Source organism: Nanorana parkeri, unplaced genomic scaffold, assembly GCF_000935625.1.
Source record: "Nanorana parkeri isolate BGI_ZX_2015 unplaced genomic scaffold, ASM93562v1 scaffold667, whole genome shotgun sequence".
Classification (NCBI taxonomy): domain Eukaryota; kingdom Metazoa; phylum Chordata; class Amphibia; order Anura; family Dicroglossidae; genus Nanorana; species Nanorana parkeri.
The window spans coordinates 351,243-367,409 of record NW_017306935.1 but is presented as its reverse complement, the minus strand read 5'-3'; the positions used below and the strand labels follow the sequence as shown (position 1 = coordinate 367,409).

Genomic DNA, 16,167 nt, shown 5'->3' with positions numbered 1-16,167 from the left:
TGTTACACAATGAATGTCAATGCACTTTGCTATGCAAATGCAAGCCAACACACCTCAGTTGACTCATGTTTTTGGCTCTGATTCCAGTGTGAATGCACCCTTCATTGTATTGCTGTAATACAATACAGTTCATAATTGTTTTCTTATATTCAAAAAATTGTACTACTAATGGCCACTAGAGAGTTCTACTCTATTATCTCTTCAGTGATGCCTCGGCAACTCCCCACAGATCAGAGTGTCCCGCTAAAGGATTATTTGACAACCGATTCTCCCTCTGACCAATGCCAGACGCTGATTTTTTTTTTACACAGCCCCCCCTGAGAGCCGCAAAGCCCCCCGAGAGCTGCACAGCTTCTCTAAGAGCCGCATAGCCTCCCCTGAGAGCTGCACAGCCCCGCTGAGAGCCGCACAGCCCCCCTCAGAGCCGCACAGCCTCCCTCAGAGCTCATACAGCCCACCTTAGAGACTATACAACCCATCTGAGAGCCCATACAGCCCACCTGAAAGCCTGTACAGCTCACCTGAATGTCCATACATTCACAGTTGGTGTTATTCTGCATTGCTGTATAATGTATTGTTAGGATATAAGTCTTCTATAGTTGATGTTATTCTGCATTGCTGTGTATTGTATTGCTGACATATGCAGTTCTCTATAGTTGGTGGTATTCTGCATTGCTGCATAATGTATTGCTGGGATATGTAGCCCTCTATAGTTGGCGGTATTCTGCATTGTTATGTATATCGAAAAGTCAGAAAAGTTGGGGTTTTTTAGGCAGCCGACTGACAACTTGCACACCAAGAATTTCTTGAAAAAGTATATTTTAAGTATATTTTAATTGATTAAAAAGCAAATAGAATTGATAAAATTGACAACATGATTCCCCTATAAACTCACTCCACATTGATTAAATTCATTCATATGTAGATGACAATCAGAATTCTTGTGCAATTGAACATGATTGAAAAAGCATGATTGAAAAGTTCATAATTACATAACATGATTTATATAATGGAAGATGATGGAGGAGCTTGATTTTCTCAACGTTTCGCACTAGATAGCGCTTCTTCAGGAGATGAAGAGGGAAGTTGTCCTTGGAGTCTGTGTGCATCCCAGTCGTTCACCCTGGCTCAGACCGTGAAGGAATAAAAGCAAATGGCAAGGAGGGGAGAAAGAGGAGAGAGAAAATGAAAAGAGGCCCAAGACCCCAGTAGAGGAAGACCCAATCGGGAGATGGCGGGGTACCACTCCTCGCAAAAAATTGGGAGTAGATAACAAAACGTTGACAGTCAGCGTAGTAAGGTAACCGTTCCTCTCTCTCGATATCGTGCCCCCAGCAGCTAATACAGCCCTGCAGGGGTCTTGGGCCTCTTTTCATTTTCTCTCTCCTCTTTCTCCCCTCCTTGCCATTTGCTTTTATTCCTTCACGGTCTGAGCCAGGGTGAACGACTGGGATGCACACAGACTCCAAGGACAACTTCCCTCTTCATCTCCTGAAGAAGCGCTATCTAGTGCGAAACGTTGAGAAAATCAAGCTCCTCCATCATCTTCCATTATATAAATCATGTTATGTAATTATGAACTTTTCAATCATGCTTTTTCAATCATGTTCAATTGCACAAGAATTCTGATTGTCATCTACATATGAATGAATTTAATCAATGTGGAGTGAGTTTATAGGGGAATCATGTTGTCAATTTTATCAATTCTATTTGCTTTTTAATCAATTAAAATATACTTAAAATATACTTTTTCAAGAAATTCTTGGTGTGCAAGTTGTCAGTCGGCTGCCTAAAAAACCCCAACTTTTCTGACTTTTCGATATACGACTCTCAGGGGTGTTGGCATCCTAAGCCTTGATCCAGGTCACTGTCTTTTCAAATGCATTGTTATGTAATATATTGCTGAAATTAATTCCTTTACAGGATGGAGTCAGTGGCAGAACTACCAGGGTCACAGCGGTCGCAGATGCAATTGGGCCCTGGTGCTACACCACTGACTCCAAGCTGTAGAGAAACTGTTCCCTTGCAGTGTGTGACATGTACCTTAGTAGTACAGTGCAATGGAACGCTTCACTCATTAGCACAGTACAAAGGTACATGTCACTCTGTAGTGTATTTTTCATCATCCTCTTGTATTGTATTTTTCTTCTAAGATTTATGCACATAATTAGTTCAGAAAGTTGTATGGTGTTTTTCTAAAAGAAATCATCAGTATTCGGGTCTAAGTGCAGGGATGGCACTTTGAGACACATAAGTTGGTTTAGTGATCCAGATTGGGCACTCGGGCTCAAAAAGGTTTGCCATCACTGCCCTAGGCAGTAGGTCCGCTCATGTCACCTCCGATCCCGCTGCTCTTCCCTGGCTGTATCGGCAGAGGCAGCAGGCATTAGAGGGGACACAGACCGGCTGTCAGGTGGTACCACTCTGACAGAGAGAGATGCCGGGACACAGTCTGACACTGCTGGACGGGTCCGAGATGCTTGGAGGCAGTGGGTGGGTGCAATAGCCAGTCTGCTATTGGCTATTGTAATTTGAAATCGCTAATAGCAGACTAGCTATTGCACCCTCCCACTGTCTGCTATCAATCAGCAGAGGAGGACCTGAAAAATAACTTTCTCCTTTAGGTTCCTCCTCTGCTGATTGACAGCAGGCAGTGGGCAGGTGCAATAGCCATCTTGCTATTGGCTATTTCAAATTGCAATAACCAAGAGCAGGTAGGCTATTGCACACACCCACTGCCTGCTGTGTTTACATTCCCTGGCTGAAGCTATTCAAGCCATGTGTGCTTGAATAGCTCCTTTGATGTGGAAAGGTGACCCTAGGGGACTAATAGACCCCCTAATGCCACCTTAAAGAGAACCTATCATCTCCAATGTGCTATCACGTGGATGGCTTGTGAGCCCCTCCCCCCCATGTGATATCAATGAAGTTAACAGAAAAAGTAAAAAAATAAAATAAATGTAAATAAAATAAATGTAAAAATACCAAAACAAAAATGTAAAGTGCATAGCAATGGAAACACAAGTCAGGTGCACCTACGTATGACAATTGCGCTACACATGTCAGGTATCGCCGCGTGTGCCAGAGTGAGAGCAATAATTCTCCAGCCAATATTCATGGCCAACTCTAAACTGATGACCGGGCTTTAACTAATCGATTATGAAAATAATCGTTAGTTGCAGCCCTAGACTATATTCACAGCGCTTTAAACAGTATCAACCAATTCGCAGCCATCATCTTAGGATGCTTTCTAATAAATATTACTTCACCTTTAATACAATAGCTACTTATCAGCCAAAAATAACAGTCAGTCAGTTCCAAGCACTCACCATAAGCACATAATTTTCCTTCCCAGCCCTCGTTGCAGGTACAGTCAAATTTTCCTATACCATCCTTACAGACAGCATGTACACAAGGATTAGAGAGGCACTGATCTCCATCTGTAACAACAAGATGTTTAAACCTTTGATTCCTTGTAAATTTCTATGCATATTTAACTTTAGCCCCATTTTTCAGATAGCAACTCACCAAAGTACTTTGACCAAAAGTTAAGCTAGAAATAAAGAAATAGTTTTTACTGGAATGTTACCAATCATTTTGATGAAATAGCAATAAGTATCATGATGGAAACCAAATCAGAGAATCTCTTACCGTTTCATCCCGGGTCTCAAATATCTCATTTGCTTCTTCTAAGTCACATTTCTCCTCGTAGCATTCCCTCTCCAGTGACCCAGGTTTCATCTCCTCCAGGAAACTATTTGCCCTTTTCCGAACTTTGAGCACACGATTTGCGTCCTGACTACTGTAAAAGACTGGAAATCAAATTGGGTAAATAGTGAGTTAGATGATTTCTGCAACACTTTTATTGTCTCTGCATCTACATATTCTATCTACAGTTATAGGTTTTTTAATGGTATTCCCTAAACATTGGCTGTAGAGCCACACATCTTTCTCAGTTCCCTTGATAGTGCATGCAACAGCCTCTTACCAAACTTATGTACATGTAGCGAACCATTATTTATATAAATACTGTATATATTACATATAAATACCAGTATAATTTCCCTTTTAAGAGCCATGCCGCTTTAAGACTGTATTTTGCTACAGAGACTTGATTGGCTCAGCTCTCAGCAGTACTGAGGTGTTGTGGGAGTTGGAGTTTCAATGCAGGAAGAGACAGTGGATGTTATGCTGCACTGAACTACCGGACCCAGGAGGCTTTGTGATCTGGAATAGAAAGGTGACTGAACCTCTCTCAGAACACGGTCAGATCGGCAAGGGATTTGCCAGTGGCTGGATTGTGATTTGTTGCCTGCTAGTTATTTCAGGAGAGAGATAAAACCTGAGGTGTTTGCTGATGATCACTGTCTGCTGAACAGTATCTGTGATTCCAGTGTCTGTCTGCTCTCCTACTGAGGGATCCTGCTGAAAGATTCTTCTACAGTGTGGGAAACGCTCCATGAGGGGATTCAGTGACTGCTGTATCAGCAAAAGACCCTGCCTGCCCTTTCGTGATTGATTGGATTCTACAAAGACCTGCTACAAGCATCGCTACCCTGTGGCACAAGCTGCTGCTGCTGGAAACTGAGAGCTGTTGGCTGCAGAGGAGAAACCACCTCTTTTCACCTACCAATGCTGGGAACTACAATCTAAGCTACAGGAGTGGTGAGAGGCCATTGGCCACAGTGATATTATGTTTAAACCATCTGTACAAGCAGGACTTTGGCCCCACCGACGGCTAGCCTAGTTAAATACCACTGGCCAGTAGGTTTAAGACCCGGGTCTGTTTGGACTGAGACTTTGCCTTCATAGTTTGCTGATAGAATTATATTAGTCAGTTCAGTGTTGTTTGCATATGCAGATAGGCAGCCATAGCTAAGACTTATCTGCATATTTAAAGTGCTTTTATTACTTGCTGTTTATTTGCCATTATTGTACCTGTTCATTCATTTATTGGATAGTTCATCATTTGTTTAGTAAAACTTTTACAAAACCTCACAAGGTGTGCTATGGATCCATTGCCTGAGGTCTATCACAGAGGTGAGACAGAAGTACCCGTATATTCGAGCGGCTCCTTCGGGGGTGAACGCTACATACATTTCAGCACAGAGATTTCTGGGCTCAAAACAAATGTGAATGGAAAAGCACCCATACCTCTCACTTCATCATCATCCTAGACAGAAACATTCTACCTCCCTACACTTACTTATATAGAAAAATTAAGCTTTAACCAACATTTCAACTTAAAGGATAAAATAAGCTCAAGAACAAACATTTTTGATATATTTCGTTATTATGTGTATTTTGTACCTTGTGCAGTACCCATCTCAGAAACTATACTTCCAAGAGAGGGGGCCTGATTCCCCCCCATCCTCCAGGAAAAGTAAGTATCGATGTTCTTCCATTACAGTCTGTTCTTAGGTTACAAATTACCATGTGGCAACAGGGTCACTTTAAGGAATACACTGGTGACACCACCATGCCCCCCTGCCAGGACAGTGAATGAGCAGCAGGAGACAAATTAGGTCATCCCTCTGCTCAGTCTGCTACTGCCTCTTCCAGCTTGTTGCTTGTCAGCATATTTGCAGGCACTAACCTGATTGGCTCCTACTTTTGCCTCTACCTGTCCCAGTCCTGTTGTACAGGAGACTGTAAGAGACAGCAATCAAGTCAAATTTCGGTACTTATACTATACTACTTGCATTTTTTTTTTTTATCTCCCGGTAGTTCAGTTTTCATATTTTCCTGGAGTTCATCTTTGATGGACAGATGCCCTTGCGAGTGCCGTTTTTTTACCTATCACTTCATAAACTAATAATCTCAAAACTGAACTATCAGCCTGAAAACATAAATATTTGTCCTGTTAATCCTGCACTGAGAAGAATCAGTGGCAAAAAAGTGATCCATTGCACCATATCAAAGTATTATTTAAACACAAGCATAATGCCAGCTTGGAAGATCATGGATGATAAGACAAATTAATTAATTAATTAATTTTGCAAAAGAGGGAGGATTAGAGGATCCAATCAGGAGGATCCAATGAAGGAGAACCTCCCTCTTCACGTAGTATAACAGGTAAGGTTATTAGTAGCTTGAGAGAGTGGGTAGTAGATGGGTGTTAATTTATCCCCAAAGAGATCAATATGGGATCCAGAGGTAGGGATATCTCTGTTACATCATGTATGATTTCCAGAACCTGGAACCAATACCTTTGTATCCTAGAGCATGTCCAGACATCTGCATCACTGATTGCAGCAATTTGGATTTCAGGAGTGTGACGATAATGAGGTTTGAGTCTATTAATATAAAATATAGCATTCTCTTATCCCCCCCCCCCTTCTAAGCAAATGCAGGCCTTTATTTAGTTAATGTGCCAGGTCTCTCTACATTCCACAAAACAGAGATCTATTACTCTGCTAATCTGGCCTGTAATCTTTATTGCCCCAGCACTACCTAAGAAGTGAGAGTCCAGAATTACCTTCTTAAACCTTTTTATGACTGCCCCTAATTAACCCTTTTGCTGCCACCGACGTAAGGCATACGGCGGAACAAAAGTGTTCCCGGCTGGCCAGCTCAGTATGCCTTACGTCGGTGGCATTTACAGTTCTGCTATAATCTCATGGTCGATTTAGCGACCATAAGCTTATAGCAGAACTGTTCAGCTGACTGTCCCCTTCAAAATAATAGCTGTCATCAGCGGCTCACAAGCCGCTGATGACCGCTATTAACAAAAATACCGGGCGCACAAACGCACTCAACAATTTGTTACCAGTTATACAGTAAGGTGCACACGAAATGGGCTTTGAACAGTAAAACAGCAGAAAGGCATCATGGCACACTCACAAACCAGCATGTAAAACAACTTGTCTCACCACTAAGGATAATGACAGAGGTTTGGATACACGTCTTCTGGGGTTTCTCAGCTGCCATTAGGATGTGCGGGATGCCTTGTGTTTTTCTGTGCCTTTAAGGAGGTTGATGCCTTTCTGCTGAGAGACTCCATGGATCCCCGCTGCTTGTAGGGTCTGTGGCAGCGGGGATCCGTAATAAAATCACCGGCGGGGGGGTCCCGGGAGCAAGCGGCGGCTGGCCGCAATTCAGGATGGCCGAGCGGCATAGTGATCGGAGCCGCTGTCATCCTGTCAGTTTTTGGATGACAGCGGCTCTGTGTAGCGTGGCCGAGCGGGGGATCGTTAAATATCAGTGATATTTAACGATCCCTCTGTTTACAGCAAACACCGGAGTGATCGTTTGATCACTCCGGTGTTTGTAAATAACTGGGGACTCATAGTACTATGTGTCCCCAGTTATGAATGAACAGGCTGCGATCTACATCACAGCCTGTTCATTCAAGAATTTATGAATGGGGACTAGCACTCACTACAGAGGCTCCTCCCCATTCAGAAACTAATGATAGTAAAATATTTTTACTATCATTAGTTTGTGAATGAATGAGAAGCCTCTGTACTGAGGCTTCTCATTCATTGAGTGCTGGGGCTGCAGAAAAAGAAATTGAGGACTTATGTCCTCAATTTCTTTTTCTATTTCAAAAGGGAAATGTCAGGGGTCTATTTAGACCCCAGATATTTCGCCGCAGCCCCCCCAACAGTAAAAAAATAAAAAATAAAACATTATTAAAAAATGAAAAGAAAATGTAAAAAATAAATAAATGTGTACAAAAAAGACTAATAAAAAAAAGCACAACCCCTCCCTCCCCCCACATAACATACACATATTCAAATCAATAGGAAAAAATTGCAAAAAATGCAAAAATGGCTTGGCCAGCTGATTTGACTTGGCAGTGAAAGGGTTAAAGGCATGCAAGCAGGCACTCATCTATTAGCAGTTGACAAGTTCATATAAACACAAGCAGGTCTGGTAGATTTAATGACCCAGGTGACCCAGCATTCACCCAAAAATCATAAACTGAGTTATAATATCAGCTCAATTTCATAATTTGGAATTGGACCGTGATATTGTAAAACTAAGTGCACACATAGATGGGTCTCATCACAACGAGAACATAGATACTAAGAATAAATAGTTTAGAATGAGCCATGGTTGGACAGGCGACATTTACCTTCCTGGCCCCCCATAATTCATATCTCGGGCATGTTTAGTTTTAATCTAGGCAGCAAGAGAGGCTCTTGTTTTGTAACATCAGTGAAAGGAACTCCAGCAACATCAAGAAATCATAACATCGCAGAAGAGTTCCCCTTTATTATGTGGACATCATCTGTGCAAGCTTGCTTGAAGGAGAGCCCTTCAGACCACTCTTTTGCTTATTGAACTTTGGACTGTGTCAGAACTCCTAAAACCAGGACTGTTAAGTATTCTCCTTTTATTTTACTGTTGTATATATATTTTGTCTCTCTTTAGTAATATCTTTTCTGTATATTCTGTACATTTTTCTGCACCGTATCTTTTAATAAAGGACGATCTTAAAAATCGCTACGCTTATCTCTACGCTCGAAATAAGAACTTAAAGTATCCTTGTCTCTGTGAAGAGCGCTACTGTATAGTAAACTTGTCACATTCCTGTCTGAGAGGACAGCGGTATCATAGGCTTTCTTTAGGTTTTTTGAAGGGTTGCAACACTTGCTGAGATAGGTGCGTACTTCCCTTAACCACTTCCCGGCCGGCGTTGTAAAAAACGGCCGACCAGGAGCTCTCTATATCTGAGCGGGTGTCTTTAGACGTCCACTCAGCCACACCCCCTCGGAGCGGGGCGGATCGCTTGTATGAGGTCCCGTGATGTGAGAGTGGTATCGCCACGTCCTTGTGATGCTCGGTTCAGAACTGCGTATAGTCACTTGTGATTGACATACAGCGGGTTCAGGCCGGGCGTATGTCACAAGGAGGACTGCTCCCAAGTCAAGCCAAATGATGCCCATTTTTATCTTAATGTTTAAGCAACCTATGAGTCTGGTGTAGCAGAGACTTCTTAGCATTAGAAGTCTGGGGGGGACAGCCAAGACTTTTATGTAGAATCATCAGGATTAGCAATATGCACCTTTTCTATTGCTTGTTCTTTAATTGGAGCAAGAAAGTCATGTGTCGTTGCCCTGTGTATAGCCAAGATGTATTGCTCATGTATATATACCCTAAAGGCATCCCACTGTATTTGGGGATCAGCTGAATCATGATTGACAATCTAGTAAAGGCACAGACCTTCTGTTACCTTAGGTTTATTATGTGTGTCCAAGATCCAGTGCCTGGACAATCTTCACATTCTATGCCCAGGGTTCAGTGAAGTGTTGAGGAAAAAGGAGATGGGCATGGTCCGATATGTCCCTTGGTTATTTGGTTACAAAGTGAACCAGATGGTGAACAGTAGATGTGAAGCTCTTGCCGATTCGAGGAAGCCATTTCATTCTCTATTATCCACAAACAATTCCTTGGAGAGACCCTTTAATTTTAACTGTGATACTACTGGCATAAAACACTTACTTGAGCTGCTATGAGCAGGTAGAATGGTAAAGCTGGTGATGCCAATAAGAAGAATCCACCACATTGTAAACAGGAACCGATATCTCATATCTGTGATACATGTATAAAAAATAATGAATACAATATAACGGAGTAGATGCAAAGTCAGAATTCATCCAAATTCTATTCTACAACAGTGCAGTTGTGAATATAGCACAAATTCTATAATAGTTTTCTTTTACTGTTCACTGTATGTATTGTATTTAGTATTAGTAAAGCTAATGTTATGTTTAGCAGAAGTGATTTTTGTAATACAGTTTACATGTGTTCTTGGATGAGGTGTGTTTATAGGCAATGTCAGATGGGCAGTATTAGAGTAGTAACTGTCTTTAAAATTGTCAGTATTTTACTTGTCATCCTGCCACAATCAAATTATAGGGTAACTATGATCCCAAAGTCAAATGTTGATTCTATTTTCTGTAAAATTCTCTATCAAAATTCAGTCCAAAAAGAAGAACACAAATCAAGCAAATAGGCTCTGCCCATATTGGTACACCAACCTAAATAACCAGGTTTCATACATACTGTGACGGACCCCCGTACTCAGGATGAGTATGTCCGCCGCTGTATTCTTCCTTGCTGAGGAGATCTTGCAACCTGAAGATCCTTAGCTCCCAGTTTCCCCAGTCACTAGCCAAGGCTCGAGTGTAGGTGAAACAAACTCTGCTTTATTGAACAACTGCACAAACTTTTATACAGGAAGTGATCAGATCAGAATATAATCCCATCACATCCCCCGTCCCCTCCCTGGACATTCTGTCTTCATAACACCACAGGTGTCCACCTGCTAACGAGCTCCAGACAGCCATAGCAGGAGCCTGGCCAGAATGTCATTGTTCTGAGCTCCCTCAGAGAACAATAGAAGATAACGAGGGATGGTTCTGATAGTCTTTCCATAACCAGGTCACACAGCATAACGCACTCAAACATAACTCAACACCAATACACATTTAACTTATAAACTGATCACCATGTCGTCACACATACCTGTTAAGGAACACATAATATTAGGTTTATTCTTAGTAGGGATGCACCGTTGTCGATACTGCCCATTTTCACGAGTACTCATACTCATACAAATGCCCCGATACTAAAAGCCCATACCGGCCCTTGAAATTTTTTTATATATTCAGCTGCGGCAAGGTCCCGCTCTTGATGGGGACCTCACAGCAGCCTTCTGGGGATTTGCGTGCCTGTTTACAGCGCCACAGATGTCCTCATCCCCCTTCCTGCCCATGAGGGATTTGTATTCCTCTATAGCCGGTTGCCATTCGGCATTGCTGTATAATGTATTGCAGGGATTTGTAGTCCTCTATAGCCATTGCCATTCGGCATTGCTGCATAATGTATTGCTGGGATTTGTAATCTTCCATAGCCGTGCCATTCTGCGTTGCTGTATAATCTATTGCTGGGATTTGTAGTACTCCGTAGCTGATATTATTCTGTATTGCTGTATAATGTATAGCTGGTATTTGTAGTCCTCTACAGCTGGTGCCATTCTGCATTGCTATATAATGTATTGCTGGGATTTGTAATCCCTCTACAGCTTGGACTCAGTAACAGTACTACCATGGTTGCGGTGATTGCTTTTGCAACCAGGCCCTGGCACTTCACCGCTGTCCTAAAATCATGAGTCTGTATTGCTTTAGAAAAACTGTCACATGACACTAAAAAAAAAAAAAGGTATCGGTAATTGGTATCAGCGAGTCGGTACTCATACTTGGTCTGGAAAAAATGGTATTGGTACATCCCTAACTCTTAGTAGTGCTAATTATCCCCTTTTCTGCCTAGATCATAGGACTTAAAATAGGAATTTGATCCAGGTCTAATTTAACAATTGTACTCCTCCTTAATTTCGGGTATGGGCACGGCTCAACACAAGTACATGGACCGCTGGGACACAGACTTCAACCTTACGCTTGACGAAGACACCTAGTCCCAAATATGGGAAAGCACCAAGTCATGTTCCAAAAATGCATTGACCCTTGAGGCCAACTACAAGGTGCTTCTCCGATGGAGTGCCTGCTCAGTTGGCTCACTTTGCACCAACATATGATGGCCTCTGCACCAGGGGCTGTCGTGAAAGTGGTACATACTTCCACATGTGGTGGTCATGCCCGGTAGTGGCCCCATTCTGGCGTAAGGTATATAAGATCGTCTCTATACTACTGAACAGACATATTTCACCTACCCCTCAGGAAGCTCTTCTTAACGTAAAACCGGTAGGCCTCACAACCCTACAATTTAAATTGATGCTACATGTATTATCAACAGCTAAACGTACAATAGCTAGAGCTTGGCTGTCAAAATTCCTTTCTATTTCAGAAGTTAGAAATAAAATTCACTGGACGTTCTACAATGAAAAGCTTTCGGCCCGCCTACAAGATTGTATGCCTAAATTTTAAAAACTTTGGAACCCATGGGTTACCCACTTTCTTCCCCTGTCGTTTGACCGACAGTTATTAACCCTTTGACAATAGGTCTCTCCTAACTCATACTAATCTAATTTGGATCTCAATCCACAAATTTGAAAGTAGCGCTATTCTTACCCCTACCCTTCCCTTCTCCTCCTCATCCACTGTTTTCCCCTCTTTGCTTTCTCCTAGCTTACTTACCTATTGATCCTCCAGATTTTCTTACTCCAATATGTCTGGCAGACAGTCACCTAATGATGTCTCCTTTCCATGTATGCTCACTACGTGGTCCGTTGTCTCGGTAGTTGACCAATGCTTGTTAGTTCTGTCATGATGTCATATGTTACTATATGCCACTATTATAAATTTAAGTACCAATGTTACATTCTTTTTGAAAATGTCAAAAACCAATAAAATATTTTGGGGAAAAAAAAAATTGATGCAGTCAGCTGGAAATATCCGGCCCTGGTCACAGAAATATTTGGCTTCTTAGCCCTTTTATGGAAGCCCTTTCTGTCCTTTATTCCATTCCATTGATATGAATTAGGTATTTATTTCAATTTACTCCATAAATATGTATCAAAAGAGGCACAAGGCAGGGCCCATTGTCTCCCTTGTACATACAATCATGATTAAAACTGTCCTGCTTCTGGGCAATTTGACACTGCTATATCATCTGTTGTCTCTTAATTTTTGCCCTGCGTCTCTAGTACAATTTAGCTTAATCTTGATTAATCTTGCTCATTAAAACTCTTCTGCCGCAGGTCAATTTTACACTGCTCTATTATCTGTGGTCTCTTTATTTTTTATGAAAGTTTATTAGAAATGTATCAGTGAAAACAGGGACAGCCAATTCTTTTCCACCAGTCAAAGCAGGCCTACTACCACTTAATAAATGTGTCCATGTGACTACTTACATAACCTTTTTTAAAACTGAAATCCAATTAGTTTGGTGTTCTGCTATATGTACGCCAAGCTAATTGTAAAAGAAAAAAATTCAATACCACCAAATATGCAATGACAGAGAATGCTCTTACTGGGGCTAGCAATGGAAACAGTACCATTTAATAACACCATGGACAGCTTTAACGCATGCTACAAGCCTATAATTTAATGGATTTGTACTTTTTCTATGTCACCCTCAACACCAAACTAACAGAACTCTATCCACTTTTTGGCATTGGTACATAACACCATGGCAGAACCAAGCTTTCCATTACTTTTTTTGACAATACCTTATAGCCCTAAAAATGGCCGGAATGTACTAACAGGACCCCCCCTCATAGGCTTCAATAGGATTTGTCGCTGAATTTGGGTTCACTGACTTTTACGCAGGATTTGCTAAACCCCCAGCAAATCCCACCCCAGTAAATCTGCTAATCCCTATTGCTAATTTTGATAGCAAGCAGTTCAGATAGTGAACAAAACTGAGCATTGGCTTTGATATCTGTTTGTTACTGGAAAAACCTGTTGAGTGACAGTCCAAAGTGCATGTTATGGTGTGTACAGCTTTTACAATTTACTGAAAATGTTCTGGTAATGATGAATGCTCCTTTTTTTGATAGAACCGGGAATAACTCTTTCAATGTGCATGCAATGCAGTCAAATGCTGCTGTAGTTGGAGCAGTGATGTTGGGAGGATCACAAGCAATTCTTGCTTAGAGATTTACCTAGAGAGTTCTACATTCATAATTTTCTATTGATTTCAAACACAGCAGAGAATTGTTGTGACCACTGGAAAGGGAAATATTTTACATGTTCATATTTAAATTTAGCACAAGAGACAAAGATCTGTCTGTGAAGGTTCAGTGATATATATCTGATAATTCTGTTAGTGCTATTTCTGTTTTTTGTATCAACGATTCCTATATTATATATTGAAGCTTGGTGAACGGTATAGCTAATCACACAAAACACAATATGTAACTTACACATCGCTGCTGAATGGATCCCTTGGATGGGTCTTGCGTTGTGTGTTGGTACTGGACTCCTTGTGTCTGACAATCTTTTAGACACTTTGCTTGTGGACTTCAATTTCAGCCATAGATGGTAGATCACATTCTGGTTAATCCATAACCTCAAATATTGATTCTGTGTCCTGTCCTTCTCTGTGCAAACAAAAGAGAGTCTCCAAAATACTGCAGCCCTACGTGGGATGGGACGAGGACAAGTGTGCAAAGAACATAAATCAAATCCCTAATCATATGAACATTAAGAAAAGTTTTCACACACTTATTACCGTCTAATCATTACCTAAGTCTTGGGATTTAATTCTTTACTGGACAACAGCGTATACAACAGCGTAAACATTCTACTTGACAAAATAGGGCAGCCGCCCAACACATATCACATTTGTAACCTGGGACAGCACATACATGCCCAAATAAAAGATGAAATACATTCAGTAGAAAACATTTTTACATTACAATACACAGGAACATCTGTCTGCACATGAGACCAAAGAACCCGCCTCACGATCCTTGCTACATATACATTTATATCATCAGCAGTATCCACCACTTTGTGGAAACCCAGTCACGAAAAAGTAATTACAACATGTTACGTTTTCGTGGTGTGGGAGTGCATCTCCAATCCATCTAGCTCGGTATGGATGTAAACATCCAGGCGCAATCAGTCGTGATCTCAACTCTTGGTTTCTCCTAATAAAGGAAATGGCACCTTCCCCCGTGGGTGGTGAAAGAGAGGAAAAGAAGTATAAAGAGGCATAGACATAGGAATAGAAACAGATGTGGAAGTAGGGTGAAGTTTCCGATCTCCCCCTCACGGTCCAGCTATGTGGCCAGTCGCTTGGTCCATCATGGCCCGCAGGTATGTATCTGAGTATCGGAATTGGAGCCAGTTTCCCCATGTAGAGCACAACCGTTCCTCTGAGTTGTGCAGAGACGCTGTAAGGTCCTCCATACGTCATTAATTATATCGAACCACATGAGTTGGAGGGGTGGTTTGTCTCCATAACAATGGAATACATGCTTTGGTGGTAGAGAGAGCAAGTGAATGGTAAGGGAACGCTTGTACTTGGCCACAGCATTTCCCGTCATATGGAGAAGGTATGTCGCAGGATGATCACCCGGGTCGGTCATGGTGAGCTGTTTCAGGGTGTCCCTAACTGCATCCCAGAAGGGTCTAATCTTGGGGCAAAACCAGAAAATGTGGGCCATGGATCCCTGTTCTGCATCACACCTCCAACAGTTGGAGGGCACCAGTGGATTCATTTTATGCAGGAGTGTGGGGACCCTGTACCATCTGGCTAAGATCTTGTATCCTTGTTCCTGAAACTGGTTAGCAATGGAGGCCTTGTGGACAAGAGAAAGGATTTTAACCCGCTGATCATCTGTGAATGTCTACCCCAGCTCAGTCTCCCATTTCCTTATGTATGGGGGGGCAGTAGTCCTGGGGGGGGGGGGGGGGGGCCTCTCATATATGACGGCAATGGTGTGTCGCACCGGTTGACCCGGTCTACATAGGGTCTCGAAAGGCGTAAGGTCCCGGCTAGGATGCGCTGATTGCAGAATCGCCTGTAGGAAGTGCCTTAGTTGCATTGCGGGAGGGGGGGGGTCGTCATCGCGCAAATGGCGGGGTGGGTGATCATGGTCACCCCCCAAAAGAAATCCAGGAGGCGCAACTTATTGGCAGTTGTGGAGTCCCCTTGGTCACGCGTCCTCCATTCCATGGCCAAAGTCAGGGTCACCATGGTGTAGGCCACGCGGGAGCTGTGTGCCGTACCCGAGCGCAGGAAAAAACAAAAGAGATCTGGTTGACCGTGCTCACCAGGTGTCTGCTGGGTGTCCCGGTTCTTCGACATGCAGGGAAAAGGTTAGTAAAGTCATTGGTACCACTGTATGGGCTGACGGGGTGCAGAGCTCCTCAAACTTGCGTCTTTACACCGCCATATCCAAGCCACGCCCCGTCTATCACACATTTATTGTCTGTATCCATATTACAGGTAGTCCATTGTAGTGTAAACTCCTGACTGGGCTCTTTAGAAATTAATAAAGCACACGATGCAGACATATTCATTTTTTAACTCATTTTATATAGGGCTGACATGTCCACTGCAGTATAAAGAGAACTTTCCTTTATACTGGCAAAAATTTGGGTGGCAATGCTTGGATGATACAGACTTGTGGTAATAGGAGGGGAAGCCAAAATATAAGCAGATTAAACTTCAGCTGTAAAATAGAACTAAGATCTCACATTTGGAAAAAAAATATGCCCATGACTTAATTATAAAAGCATCTGCATT

The 16,167-nt window shown here is 42.2% G+C and overlaps 1 protein-coding gene across 1 annotated transcript in view; it reads right to left on the bottom strand.

The window, feature by feature from the left end:
• Nucleotides 1-15,726, bottom strand: part of PROC (protein C, inactivator of coagulation factors Va and VIIIa) — a 26,566-nt gene extending 10,840 nt beyond the window's left edge. The window contains exons 1-4 of the mRNA XM_018563476.1: nucleotides 15,648-15,726; nucleotides 3,652-3,812; nucleotides 3,529-3,553; nucleotides 3,330-3,440 (exon numbers count right to left, since the gene is read on the bottom strand). Of these exons, the coding sequence (XP_018418978.1) occupies nucleotides 3,330-3,440; nucleotides 3,529-3,553; nucleotides 3,652-3,812; nucleotides 15,648-15,726 (376 nt within the window). The remainder of the gene's footprint in view (nucleotides 1-3,329; nucleotides 3,441-3,528; nucleotides 3,554-3,651; nucleotides 3,813-15,647) is intronic.
• Between the last annotated feature and the right edge of the window lie 441 nt (nucleotides 15,727-16,167).